The sequence below is a fragment of the Gopherus evgoodei genome, chromosome 1, assembly GCF_007399415.2.
Source record: "Gopherus evgoodei ecotype Sinaloan lineage chromosome 1, rGopEvg1_v1.p, whole genome shotgun sequence".
Lineage (NCBI taxonomy): Eukaryota > Metazoa > Chordata > Testudines > Testudinidae > Gopherus > Gopherus evgoodei.
Genome location: NC_044322.1, coordinates 216,145,002 through 216,158,284, shown reverse-complemented (window position 1 = coordinate 216,158,284; position 13,283 = coordinate 216,145,002). Strand labels below are relative to the sequence as shown.

The window sequence follows — 13,283 nt, the reverse complement described above, 5'->3', positions numbered from 1 at the left end:
TTTCCCTCAGAGCTCAGGGATGTAGGAAGACATGAACAGGACCAGAGACACTGCTAAGGAACAGGAACACTGCCTTGCACAGCCCTTAGGGAGGATGAGTCATGCTGGGCAACTGAGCAGATTGGGTCTGACAGACTGCACCAGAATCATAGCCTCACGCTGTTGAGTCGAGGGACAGAAATAAACTAGGACGCAGAAGGGACCTGGAGAGATGTGACCATGAGCTGAGGTTATCTTGGCACACGTATTTCTAGCTCAGCAGGGCTGGGCAGCACAATCTAGTCACAGAACGCACGGCACTGCCAGTGCCCCTAAAGCCCCTCCATGGTGTTCCAGCTCTCTCCATGTTTCCTTCTGTAGCTGAGGTGGGGCACAGTCTCTGGGACCTCCCAGGGGATGTGGGATGTGTCCTGGGACTTGACACAGACAATAGAGGAAGGGATATGAGTGTTTTTATGGAAATACTGGTTCCTCACTACAGCCCAGGAGCAGCATCGATAATAGTAATCTAAACAATTATGGAAAGCCTACAACACATCCAGCTTTTTTTCAAAACCATTGCCTTTTGTGGTCATGTGCCATTGGGCAGCGTTCTAGCTGTTGTAATTATTTTTTCATTGCAGATACTGTTGTGCGTTGTTTATTTGGATCCTTTTGTGCAATTTCATATCAATGTGGTTTCATTTTGCTTTTATTCCCATTTTTTTAAAGTGGTGTGCTATCGGTGTGGTTCCGTCATTCTGTGTGATGGTTCATAAATTGTGGTGGTTTGTCATTGTATGTTGCAGCTTTTCAGAGTTGGGTATAATGGTTGTTATCACTGTGTTTGTGGTTGTGTACTATTGCGGTGCTCTGTCAACTATTATACACAACTATTTTGCCATTGTATGTCAATTTGTTTGAGTTTTATTGTGAATTACTGTATTATGGTTGTTTTAAACATGGTGTATTGTGTTTTTAATTTACTGTGATTGTGTCTTGTATTTTGGTGTACTAACGTGTATTTATGCTTGTGTTTAGTGTTGTGGTCATTTAACATCACTGTTAAGGTTGTAGCTAGCTTTTCATTTAATGGAGCTGAAAACATTCTATAAAATCTGTTTTTGGAGTTAGAGGCGCAATTTCAAATGCAACGTTGTAGTTGGGAACTGATGAATTTTCTAAGGAATCTTGAAAGGGAGGAAAGACCCAACATGAGATCATTTTGAGGTCAGTTTTAACCATTTCAGAAAGCACTATATGACTAAAAATTTCCAATGTCTATCTTTTAAAAAAACATCTTTTTACAACATACCAGTGCAATCTGAGATATGAAGATAAATACATTTGAGTTGCCTCTGAGTAGTAGGGAAGAAAGTGTATTAAAAGTTGCAACATATTCATGTTTATGGGGAGGTAGCTAGAAGCTTAGTTGATAGGTGTTCAATTCCCTGCTCTGCCACATATTTCCTATATGACCTTGGATGAATCATTTTCAAGAATGATTCAGGGAACAGGTTGCTTCACTGCAAATAAATAAATAAATAAATAAATATGAAAAAGAAAGAAGACTTGTGTGAACTAATAAGGATGAATTATGTTCCAAATAATAGAATTTTATTCAGTAACAAGATCCGTGAAAAGAAAAAGCTGCAAAATTTTAAAGCAAATAAAATGTTTACTGTATTAAGTTTTTAATGTGTTACTCAGCATGTTGGGGGTATGGGGGGTGCTGGTTAGTCAAAAGTTCTGGTTAACTAAGAGGGGGTGAAGGCTTCATCTGGGGGAGCAGGTTCTTGGATGGGACTGGGGACAAGAGGTTTGGGGTGCAGGAGGAAGCTCCAGGCTGGAGCCAAGGGGCTCAGAATGAGGAAAGTGGTGCAGGGGGTTGGGCTCTGAGAGAGAGTTTGAGTGCAGGAAGGAGCTCAGGACTGGGGGATGGGGTGTGGGAGGGGGTACAAGGTGCAGGCTCTGGGAAGGATTTTGAGTGTGGAAGAGGGCTTGGAGCAAGGGATTGGGGTGCAGGAGGGGTTTCAGGGTACTGGATCCAGGCAGCGCTCACCTCGGGCGGCTCCCTGCAAGCAGTGACTTGTCCCTCGGCTCCTAGGCAGAATTGCGGCCAGGTGGCTCTGTGTGCTGCCTCTGCCCGCAGGCATTGCCCCCACAGCTCCCATTGGCCGTGGTTCCTGGCCAATAGGAGCTGTGGAGCCAGCACTCAGAGGGTGGGGGCAGTGCATGGACCCCCCATGACCATTCCCTCATCCAGGAGCAGCAGGGACATGTCACCACTTATGGGGAGCCACGCACAGCCAAGTAGGAAGCCTGCTGGTCCTGCACCAACTGGACTTTTTATGGCCTGGTCAGCAGTGCTGACTGGAGCCACCAGGGTCCCCTTTTGACCAGGTGTTCTGGTTGAAAACTGGACACCTGCCAACCCTATTGAAGATTTATATTGGGAGATATCAGAAATGCCTGTTTCTAGAGCTTTCCAGTGGGTAAAGTGCTGGATAATACAGAATAGACCAGAATAGGGGGAGGGATAGCTCAGTGGTTTGAGCATTGGCCTGCTAAACCCAGGGTTGTGAGTTCAGTTCTTGAGGGGGCCACTTAGGGATCAGGGGCCAAAATCAGTACTTGGTCCTGCTAGTGAAGGCAGGGGGCTGGACTCAATGACCTTTCAAGGTCCCTTCCAGCTCTAGGAAATTGGTATATCTCCAATTAAAAATTATCAAGGGGAAAGAACATTCATGTCCAGTTTAGCCACATACACCCCAACTGTGGCTCTTGAAGGTCACCATATGTGAAGCTGTGGTTGTCCTTAATGTCCCCAGGGTGGACTGTTAGGAGTAAGGCTAAATACAGCTGGTTTACTTGGCATGATTACTGCCACTATCCCTTCAGTGGAGATACAGACCTTCCTAGGGCACCTCTCAGAAGGGTCAGCACAACCTGGCGCAGCTTCCACTGGGCAGCTCCTGTTTAATCCCTCTCCCCAGGGAGCTACTCAACCTGGTAACCAACCTTCTGTAAAAACCAGTAAATTAACAAACAAGACCTATGGTTAGTGACAGTAAGGACACCTCAGGACCCATCCCAAATCCTTGGAAGCATGGAAATACCAAGTTAAGGGAAAGTCTCCAGCATTCCTTGTCACTGGCGGGAAGGCGGTGGCTGGGGCAAGGAGGCAAGGAAGGGATCACAGGAGGCAGGAATCAAGGAGGGTTTCTGGCAGCAGGGCAGGTGGGTTGTGGGGAGAGGGCAGGCTGGGGGTGTTTGGGAAGGCCAGTGGTAGGGGTTATATTAGATGGAGTTGTTTGGTGCATCAGGCAAATAAAGTCAGATTTTGCAATGAAAACTCTAAAATGATTTATTGCATTTGGAGCAGATACAGGAAACATCTGAGATAAAATCCAGAAGGTCAAATCAAGCATATGCACAAAATACATCTGTGTATACCTTACATTCAGTACATTCCCTGATGGAGTTGGGGCTGAGCCATCACCGTGGGGTGGGTGCTTGTCCTGCTCACTCTATCCCATCCACACCTAATAAGATCTCTTCTTGGTAATGAGGCTGGGAGAAAGATGAAAGAACAAAGCATCGCACTTGAGGAAGGAAAGGTGAGTTGGATCCAAGCAAGCAAAGTGGGCTGCAAGATGGCTTATCCCTGGCAGAGACTTCATTCACCCTTCTGTCTCAAGCATCGGAATAGTCATTCTTCAGCTGACTGCAAGAGAAAGAAATTAAACAGCATGAGCTCTCGTATTGTAGAGGTGAAATGCCCCCTACTCTATGCAGTGACCCCACTGAGCCTGCCAGTCTCCTGACCTCTGGCCAAACTGGAAGGCATAGAACACAGAATACTTTACATAGCTGGGGGGAAGTGCAATATTTCGTTGATTAGGCATTTGTGTGACTTAATGCTCTTCATTTCCAGTGTGGCTGCACTGAACTCTTTAGGGGAGTTACAGAGTGACTGTATTGCTTCACGTTTTGCACAGCTCGTTCTGTTTTTGGATGTAGTAGTACTGTTTTGTCTTTTTCTAATAAGGGCTTCTTTAGAATCATAAATAACTGTGCTACCTGCTCTCACATAAAAACAGATGAAAGCAGAGCTACGTTTCTGTCCCCCAGCACATAATCACCACTATGTTTCTTTCACTCAGCCCTCACTCCCACCTAAAAGTACATTTACTAGGAACTTAGTAATATTTAATGACAAGTGATAAGAAGGCAAATAAAACTCTTAAAGTTCACTAGTGTACTCTGCATATAAATCCAGCATATGACAGGATCTCTTATGTTGTTGGCAATAGTTTTCCTATTATGGGGTTCAAGAGATCTAGTTTCTGGCCACCTAAAGACTGAAGCAAGCAGTTCAATCTTGGCAATCCAGGCAGGCCTAGAAAGCTCACTGCTGCTTTTGCAAATGTGAAAGGTGCAACCATAACCGCAATCATCTTCCTCACAGAGCAATCATTGTGCATAAGGAGGCATTTCCCTGGGCTTTCAGAAACATGGCCTTCCTTGACCGGACGTTCTCCGGCCACCGTTGGACATCCCAGGACTGGAGAACAATGATGCAGCCCCCACCACTCTGTATTTATGGGTTTGGCCCAAAATAGCTTGTGAACACTGAGTGCTTGTCCAGAAACTCTACACCACTCACTAGTACATGCCATTGCTTGGGCAATTCAGATAGATTAGGTCTGTTGCCCCTCTACGGGGATCAACACACAATAGTCTCTTCCAGCTAAGATTGCCACTACATGGCTCTCTGCTAGTAATGACTGCACAGCTGCCACTGTCTCTCCACAGCTGCTTCTGCTGCCTCAGAGCATAGAATCACCAAATCCTAGGAAATGCCAGCTCTTCACTCAGTGAGAAACCCTTGTTCTCATGAAAGCAGTCAGCAAGTGAAGCAGCATGTGTTGGTTTACTTGGACATTGTTATAGGGATTCTGGGAATTTGTCTTCTCCTCCCACAATCCCTCTGGGCACCTTTGAGGCCTCCCAGAAGGCTATTGGTAATCACTCATAACATACTGCAGTTTGGAACAACACTAGGAATTCTGGGATGAATGCCCAGAAGAAATTGCCGCTAACACAAGCCAATGCAGTGCTAATGTAGATTTGACATGTAACCGTAAAGCCACTTAACATGAGTGTGAATACTGTGAGGATGCACTGATTTGTGTTTTATCAGAACTGAGGTATCTAATTGCAACTGAGGGAACTACAGTCTAGACACAGCCTGAAGTGAAAGGCCCCATGTCCTATTCCCCCATCCCTGAGCTAGCAGCCAGCCCCATTCTCTTGAGGCCAGAATCTCTCCCTAGTCAGAGGGGCCTGGATTTGTACTTACCGTTGACACTGACATATTCTCCTTTCAATCAAGTCTCGCCTGGCTTGTGCCATCTTTTCAGCCCGTCGCTGCCAGGAGAGAAAGGAGTGTGGCATGAACCCACATTTCTGTGTTTAAAGTTCTACCCTCCACAGTGGCTGGTGGTTTCAAACCCTCTGCCTGCCATGACAGTACAGATTTTATCTGCCTCACTCCTCAGAGATTTAACTGGGATATAGCTATTTTAAGAGTCCCTTCTCCGGGGTGGTGATTCCTAGTTCCCTCCCACCTGCTTCTCTGAAGGGGAGAATCCTCCGAGACTCATCCTGAGTGCAATGGAGGGACTTTCCTCCTTTGCTGTCTGCTGGGACTTGGGAACTCACCCTCCTCTGCTGCCAGGCAATAAAGATGAAAATAAATAGGCTTGCAAGGAGAAGCAGCACTATGCTGACTCCAACCACTACCAGGATCAGCACATAGATATTCCATTCAGCAACCTTCACTGTGGAGAGAGAAGTGAGAGAATTGGAGAGACAGACATAGAGAGAGACAGAGAGAGATAGCATGGGGCTTTGAATGGAGGAACTGATGGTGGTCTCCCTACCCACAGTGTAGTCAATGCTGGTTATCATGTTATTCTCCACCTTAAGGCTGCATCTCCACAGCCCCACAGTCTTGGTCTTCACCATCACCTCACTGTATCCCGACTTATTTAATTTCTTCTCCGTCCCGTTCACATGCTCCCAGAACAGCTGGGCATTAGATGGGATAGGAGCCGAGAGCTTGCAGAGCAGGGTCATGTTAGCCCATTTGGAGAGCGGCCCAACAGGGTCAGCAGAGACTGCAAAGAGAACAAGAGGGGGACATGCAAATGAGGGGATGTGACAGAGTCTCAGGAGTCTCCAGATTGTAGGCACCTTTTTGGGGGGCACCTCCCATACTCCGGCCCGACTTCCTCTGCAGTGTCCATAGGGGCCACAACTTCCTCTCACCTGTCATCACCACCAGGTGGATGGCCTTCTCCACACGGCCACGACTGACTGTGAGCTGGCACTGATACCATCCAGCATCCTCGAACTGGACTTTGGGCAGTTTCACTTCCAGGGGATTGCTGGGTTTCCATGTAACCTGCATGTTGGCCATTTGCTTAGACAAGAGCAGCTCTTTAGAGGTGACATTGAACTTAAACTTCTCCTGGTACTTGCTGTCTATCATTGGTTTCCATTCCAAGCCTACCCCGACATACTCCAGCTCTCTTATCTGCAGCAGGTGAGTGCTCAGAGAGTAGGAGAAGGACACAGTGGAATTAACAGCTTTGTAGAGCGTCTCCTGGTTCAAATTATGAAAACCTGAATTCAGAGCACAAAGAGGAGAACATATAGAAGTGTGGGGAGCAATAGTCTCATCATCAGTTTTGCAACTTCACCATGGAGCAAGGAGGAGATAGTCTGTCCCACTGTCTAGCTCTAGGGAGATCCCATCTGGGTTATTGTGCTCAGTTCTGGAGGAGCTAAGAGAAGAGCCACAACAGTTCAGGAGGCCAGAAGAGTTGGGTTCTTGGGAGAGATTCAAAGGGCTAAATCCATCCAGCTAAGCAAAGCTACAACTGGGACAAGGAAATGAGAATCATCTGCATGAGTCTGAGATGCACAAATCTCTGGGGGAGGGGGACTGTTTAGGTAAACAAGGGGGAACAGGGTGAGACTGAGCCAAGGAACAGGAGCTCAGGAGCCAACTTCCAGTGCTGAGGGGTCTGTGAGTCTGGAGATCCTGTGAGGAAGGCCCTGGTGCTGCATTGCTCAGGACACTGGGAACTAGGAATCCAGGTAATGGACTGTGACCTTTCCCTGGGCTTGTGTGTGAGGAGGAGATGGGATATGTTTAGATTTATCCACCATCTTCTGCATTTTCTAGGCAGCTGCAAAGTTCTGAGACTCAGATCCATGCTTCTCTTACCTATCACCAGCACCTTATAGGGTATGTCCAGCTTAGCAGACAGGGATGTGATGTGGCACATCCAGGTCCCACTGTCCTCAACCTGGAGGTTGTGCATCTGCAGAGTGCGTCCACCATTCTTCAGTTCTCTTGACTGAGTGGCTGTCACTTTAACCTTGTGGTTGTTGGACCAGGTGACACTGGCACTTGAGGAACCTTGTATGCTCAGCGTGAGATTTTCACCCTGCAAGAGGTAGTCACTAGGAGAGCCTGTAACTGTGAAGAGAGAGAGAGAGAGCCCATCCAGTGAGTCCTATCCTCCACCAGCTTCCTCCAGGGGCGGGGCTGGGACTGAAGGTGAGCATGGGAATCTCAGCAGAAGGGCAATCTGAGGAGGCAGGGCTAGCTAGAGGAAAGGGATCTGCGATAGCTCACGCCAGAGGAGATGGACAAAGGACAGGGACCTCAGCAAAGTGTTGTCTCAAAGCTCCTTGAACTCTCATCTCACTGTCCCGGATCACTCACCTTCAAACACCTGCAACTGGACCTCCTTGAAAGTTCTGGAACCGACTACACAGACGTACTTGCCAGCATCAGAGTGCTCCAGCTGTGACAGTGTCAGGGAGAAGTTCCCCTTGGCTATCTCCTGTTTATTTAATTCAGATCGATTGATCAACCGAGTTCTGCCTTTGGGGAGAATAAAAAGGCTGTGGGTGAAAGCTGTTCCCCAGGAGAGAGGGGATTCTCTAGCCCTGTATGAGGGACAAGGGTGTGGTGAATTTGGAATTCTACCTCTCAAGAGGCGTGCCTGATGCTGGATCACAACTTGTTCATTGTATTTCCAGATCACCCCATCACTCTGGGATTTGTCAATACAGGGCAGAATCACCTGTTCCCCAACAGCACCAAACACTGTTGTCTCTCCCTCAGCCATAATGGGGATCAGACCTGAAAGAGACCCCCCAAAATAATGGGGGGAAGGAACAGTCATTACAGTGGCAAAAATAATACCCTGTCTCCATGAAAATGGACCCCAAACCTCCTAATCCCCCACACTCCTTCCTGGGAGTCTACCCCATTTTTACTTGCTCTTTTTCTTCTTGCAATCTTTCCAAAATCTCTAGTCTCCTCATTCCAACCACCTCAACTCTCTTCCATAAAATAAATCTATCTATCTATCTATCTATCTATCTATCTATCTATCTAACAAACGGTGACAGATGTGGCATTTTCCTGCAATATCCATGAAAAACCTTACTGAATTAAGTGTACATATATCTGGATTAAGTTTAAATACATTGAATTAAATGCAAAGGTTATGTATGATTGTGGGCTGGGATGTATGTAACCTCTCTAGGGGTGAGCTGTGATGTAAACCCTGGGAACTGTTATGAACTTCAAAGAACTGTATTGACCAATGGACAAGAATGGACTTTTGGGGACAGTGTCCAGTGGTTTGTCTGGGGACTCTCCGGGGGAGGTGAATGTGAAAATCCAGCCTTATGAAGCTGTGCCCTGAAGAGGGGACCATTATTTGCTGATCATCTGCCCCTGGAATCTCAAGATGAAAGGCCCAAGGTGTATAAAGAAGAGACTGACCTATTCATGGTTGTTCTGGGTCTGACTCTGGGACAGTTATGGACTTGTAACCACAGGGAAAACCCTGTGTGGGGTTTGAAGGACAGACTCCTACCAGAGTCCTTGTTAGAGGTGGGATGATCACTGCTAAATTCTTCTTTTGTTTTTAGCATGTTTTCTCTGTATTGCTTTTGCCTTAGGAATAAATGTATTGGCTTAGAAAGACCTGTGTGGTAACTTCTAACTGCTAGCAATTACCCTGTTCATATCCTCTGGAGAGAAAGCACAGTGCAGTCATTATCCTTGTAGGCAATCCTTACTAGGGAATTCACAGTGTAGGTAGGGAACTGTGCAGCCTGGCAATACCCCAGTCAGGAGGAAGAGAGACATGGGTCTTCATCCAAGAGAGGTGATAGCTGGGGAGCTGAAAGCCTAAAGGTACGTCTAGACTACCCGCCATATCAGTGGGTAGCGATCAATTTCTTGGGGATCGATATATCCCGTCTCATCTAGACGCCATATATTGATCCCCGAAAGTGCTCCTGTCGACTCCGGAACTCCACCAGCACAAATGGCAGTAGCGGAGATGACAGGGGGAGCTGCGGACGTTGATCCCACGCCGTGAGGACGAGAGGTAAATTGATCTAAGATACTTCGACTTCAGCTACGTATCTTAGATCGATCCCCTCCCACCCAGTGTGGACCAGCCCTAAGTGAGTGTCGCCTAAATCCTAGTATGCTTGTGTTTGTCTCTATCTCTGTTTCTGACACTTTCTGTCCCAACCTGGAGTTACAGCCATCTCTGTCTTTGTCTTTCTCTCTTACCTTTCTTCTCACTCCTGCTGATCTTACTCTCCATTCCCTCGCGTGGATTTCCTCCCTTCATTTCTCTCTCCCGTGGCTCTCTCTTCTTTCTGCCCATTTTTTTCCATTCCTGCACACCCTCCCTACGTTTCCTTCTCTCTCTTTCCCTAGCTGACAGAGATTCTGTTCTGTTTTACACATATATACAAACTTCTTCCTGGGCCTGTGTCTCCAGAAGGCTGCAGCATGGCCTTCAAAAATCACGAGTCAGGCCACAAAAAGTCATGAGAATAAAAATCATGAGATTTTTTAAAAATAAAATTAGTGACCGGTTCTTTTTTTTGTTTTCTGTTTTGGTGTTTTCAGGCCACACTCGGGTCAGGTTTTCAAGCTTTTCTCTAAATTGGAGAGGCAAAAACTCTTTTTTTCTATTTGAAAGCTGAGAGTCTTGCGCAACCATTCTCCATTCCTGGAGCTGGGGTTTTAAGAAAAACACTACGTATGGCAAGGGCTCCAATCAAATCACAACAAGAGGCAAAATTGAGTCTGTTACAGAAAATCCCTTCATAGGAAACATCACAGGGATTGTGGTGGGATGCTGCAGGGGACAGTATTTTCCCTCCTGCACTTTGTGGTGAGTGATTGGGATTGGTGCTGTATTCAATGTGATAGTGCCCAAAGATCAGGTCCCTTACAAAGAGTTCCACAGGTTATTGGGAGTCCTGACTCACAGGACCAGGACCGGTCTTGGCACCCCTGCCCCAATATCATGACATCTTATCACTTCAGTCAGTGCAAAGTCTCCCTGATGCAGCATTGCCAACATCATGCATTCAAAACTCCAAACTCAGACTCCCTTCCCCCTCAAATCATGAGGTTGTCTTAAAAATTATGTTTTTAAAAAAAAATAATAAACCACACTGGTTTGCACCTGCATTCTGATTTTTATAGGGAAGTTGCCCAGCCCCAATTTGTATGTTGTCATTTCAGATTCAATATTCAAACTGAAACATACACACAAAAGTGAAGGAGGTCTCTCGTTTGGCTGCTTGGGGGCAGAGCCCCCTTGCCTCTCCTATTCTTGATGGCAGAGAGCTGATGTCTGACTATATAGACTCATCTTAAATTTTGCAGGACAGTCCTACATTTAGGAATCTGTCCTACCTCCCTGAGCCAGCCCGCAGCCTGTATCCTGAACAGACAGACCCTTTGTACAAAAATACTCTGTAGTCTAGGGGACACCAAGGCCTCATACCTCTACACTATGGAAGAGGCAATTATTATTCCACCCACTTTATAGATAAGGTAATTTCTAGCAGAACTGAGAATAGAACCCAGGCCTCTAACATAGGAGACCCAAATACCAACCATCCTGCAAACTGCTTCTTTAAACAATAATAATAAAAAAACCTGTCATACACCGATGTGTCCGGCCAGCCAGTCTGTAAACACTAGATCATACTCCCCTCCCAGAGCTAGCTGCGGAATATCTGAGTAGTTCCCAAAGTGGGTGACACGCCACCCTCTAGTAGTTGGTCCACCTAAAGAATCATAGAAGATTAGGGTTGGAAGAGACCTCAGGAAATCATCTAGTGCAACCCCCTGCTCAAAGCAGGACCAACCCCAACTAAATCATCGCAGCCAGGTCTTTGTCAAGCCGGGCCATAAAAACCTCTAGGATGGAGATTCCACCACCTCCTTAGGTAACCCATTCCAGTGCTTCACCACCCTCCTAGTGAAATAGTTTTTCCTAATATCCAACCTAAACCTCCCCCACTGCAACTTGAGACCGTTGTTCCTTGTTCTGTCATCTGCCACCACTGAGAACAGCCTAGCTCCATCCTCTTTGGAACCCCACTTCAGGTAATTGAAGGCTACTATTAAATCCCCCCTCACTCTTCTTTTCTGCAGACTAAATAAGTCCAGTTCCCTCAGCTTCTCCTTGTAAGCCACATGCCCCAGCCCCCTAATCATTTTCATTGCGCTCTGCTGAACTCTCTCCAATTTGTCCACATTCTTTCTGTAGTGGAGGCCCAAAACTGGATGCAATACTCCAGATATGGCCTCACCAGTGCTGAATAGAGGGGAATAATCACTTCCCTCGATCTGCTGGCAATGCTCCTAGTAATACAGCCCAATATGCTGTTAGCATTTTTGGCAACAAGGACACACTATTGACTCAGATCTAGCTTCTCATCCACTGTAATCTCCAGGTCCTTTTCTGCAGAACTGCCGCTTAGCCAGGCAGTCCCCAGTCTGTAGTGGTGCATGGGATTCTTCCGTCCTAAGTGCAGGATTCTGCACTTGTTGTTGCTGAACCTCATCAGATTTCTTTTAGCTCAATCCTCCAATTTGTCTAGGTGACTCTGGACCCTATCCCTACCCTCCAGTGTATCTACCTCTTCCCCAAGCTTAGTGTCATCCGCAAACTTGCTGAGGGTGCAATCCATCTCATCATCCAGATCATCAGTGAAGTTGCTGAATAAAACCAACCCCAGGACCAACCCATGGGGCCTCCACTTGATACCGGCTGCCAACTAGACATTGAGCCGTTGATCACTACTCATTGAGCCCAACGATCTAGCCAGCTTTCTATCCACCTTATAGTCCATTCATCCAATCCATACTTCAACTTGCTGGCAAGAATACTGTGGGAGACCGTATAAAGAGCTCTGCTAAAGTTAAGATATATCATGTTACATCCACTACTTTCCCCATATCCACAGAGCCAGTTATCTCATTGTAGAAGGCAACCATGAGTTGCCATTCGTGAATCTATGTTGACTGTTCCTGATCACCTTCCTCTCCTCCAAGTGCTTCAAAATGGATTCCTTGAGATCCTGCTCCATGATTTTTTCAGGGACTGAGGTGAGGCTGACTGGTCTGTAATTCCCTGGATTCTCCTTCTTCCCTTTTTTAAATATGAGCACTATATTTGCCTTTTTCCAATTGTCCGGGACCTCCCCAGATCGCCACGAGTTTTCAAAGATAATGGCCAATGGCTCTGCAATCACATCAGCCATCTCCTTCAGCACTCTTGGATGCATTAGATCCAGACCCATGGACTTGTGTATGTCCAGCTTATTCCTTTAGCACAAGGAGTTCTGTGCTGTGATTCTGAAAAGCCAAGGGTTCTTGTCCTGCTAAAAAATCCACGTGGAAAAAATACTCAGTGATCACGTTATGAAAGACTGTTTCATAACACATGTGCAGACAAGGGCTAGGTTCCATAGCTAGCATTAGTTCCAGCATCTCCTACTGTTTGATGTTAAAACCTCCATGTTCTTGTATGTAATATTTGTCTTATGGGACCCCCTCTACGCTAACATTAATTGAGGGATGGATGCCTCAGGGCATTGCCAATGGGTTACAGAGATGGTCGTCAGTCTGACTCCAGCACAGCTCAGTGGAGACTGAAGGTTGTTTCTGTGAAAGTAGAATGAATTATATTGTGAAAATAGAAAGGATTAAAGAAATGCTGTCTGTACCTTTAAGCAAAACTGTTGGAATGCTGCAATCCAGGTGTCAGGAATACAGACAGTAACATAGAACAATTGCACTGTTTAAGGGCAATTGGTGAAGCATTAGCCTTAGATCGATAAGAGTTAGTAAGAAAGTAGGATATGCAGGCTGTGCCCCAGGT

General features: G+C 46.4%; 1 protein-coding gene across 1 annotated transcript in view; it reads right to left on the bottom strand.

Annotated features, from left to right (window-relative positions):
• Nucleotides 1–3,332: 3,332 nt before the first annotated feature.
• Nucleotides 3,333–13,283, bottom strand: part of CD4 (CD4 molecule) — a 36,981-nt gene continuing 27,030 nt past the window's right edge. Inside the window, exons 3-10 of the mRNA XM_030552773.1 lie at nt 8,051–8,206; nt 7,784–7,945; nt 7,280–7,534; nt 6,316–6,672; nt 5,928–6,164; nt 5,707–5,825; nt 5,345–5,412; nt 3,333–3,706 (exon numbers count right to left, since the gene is read on the bottom strand). Coding sequence (XP_030408633.1) covers nt 3,676–3,706; nt 5,345–5,412; nt 5,707–5,825; nt 5,928–6,164; nt 6,316–6,672; nt 7,280–7,534; nt 7,784–7,945; nt 8,051–8,206 — 1,385 coding nt within the window. The 3' untranslated portion in view covers nt 3,333–3,675. The remainder of the gene's footprint in view (nt 3,707–5,344; nt 5,413–5,706; nt 5,826–5,927; nt 6,165–6,315; nt 6,673–7,279; nt 7,535–7,783; nt 7,946–8,050; nt 8,207–13,283) is intronic.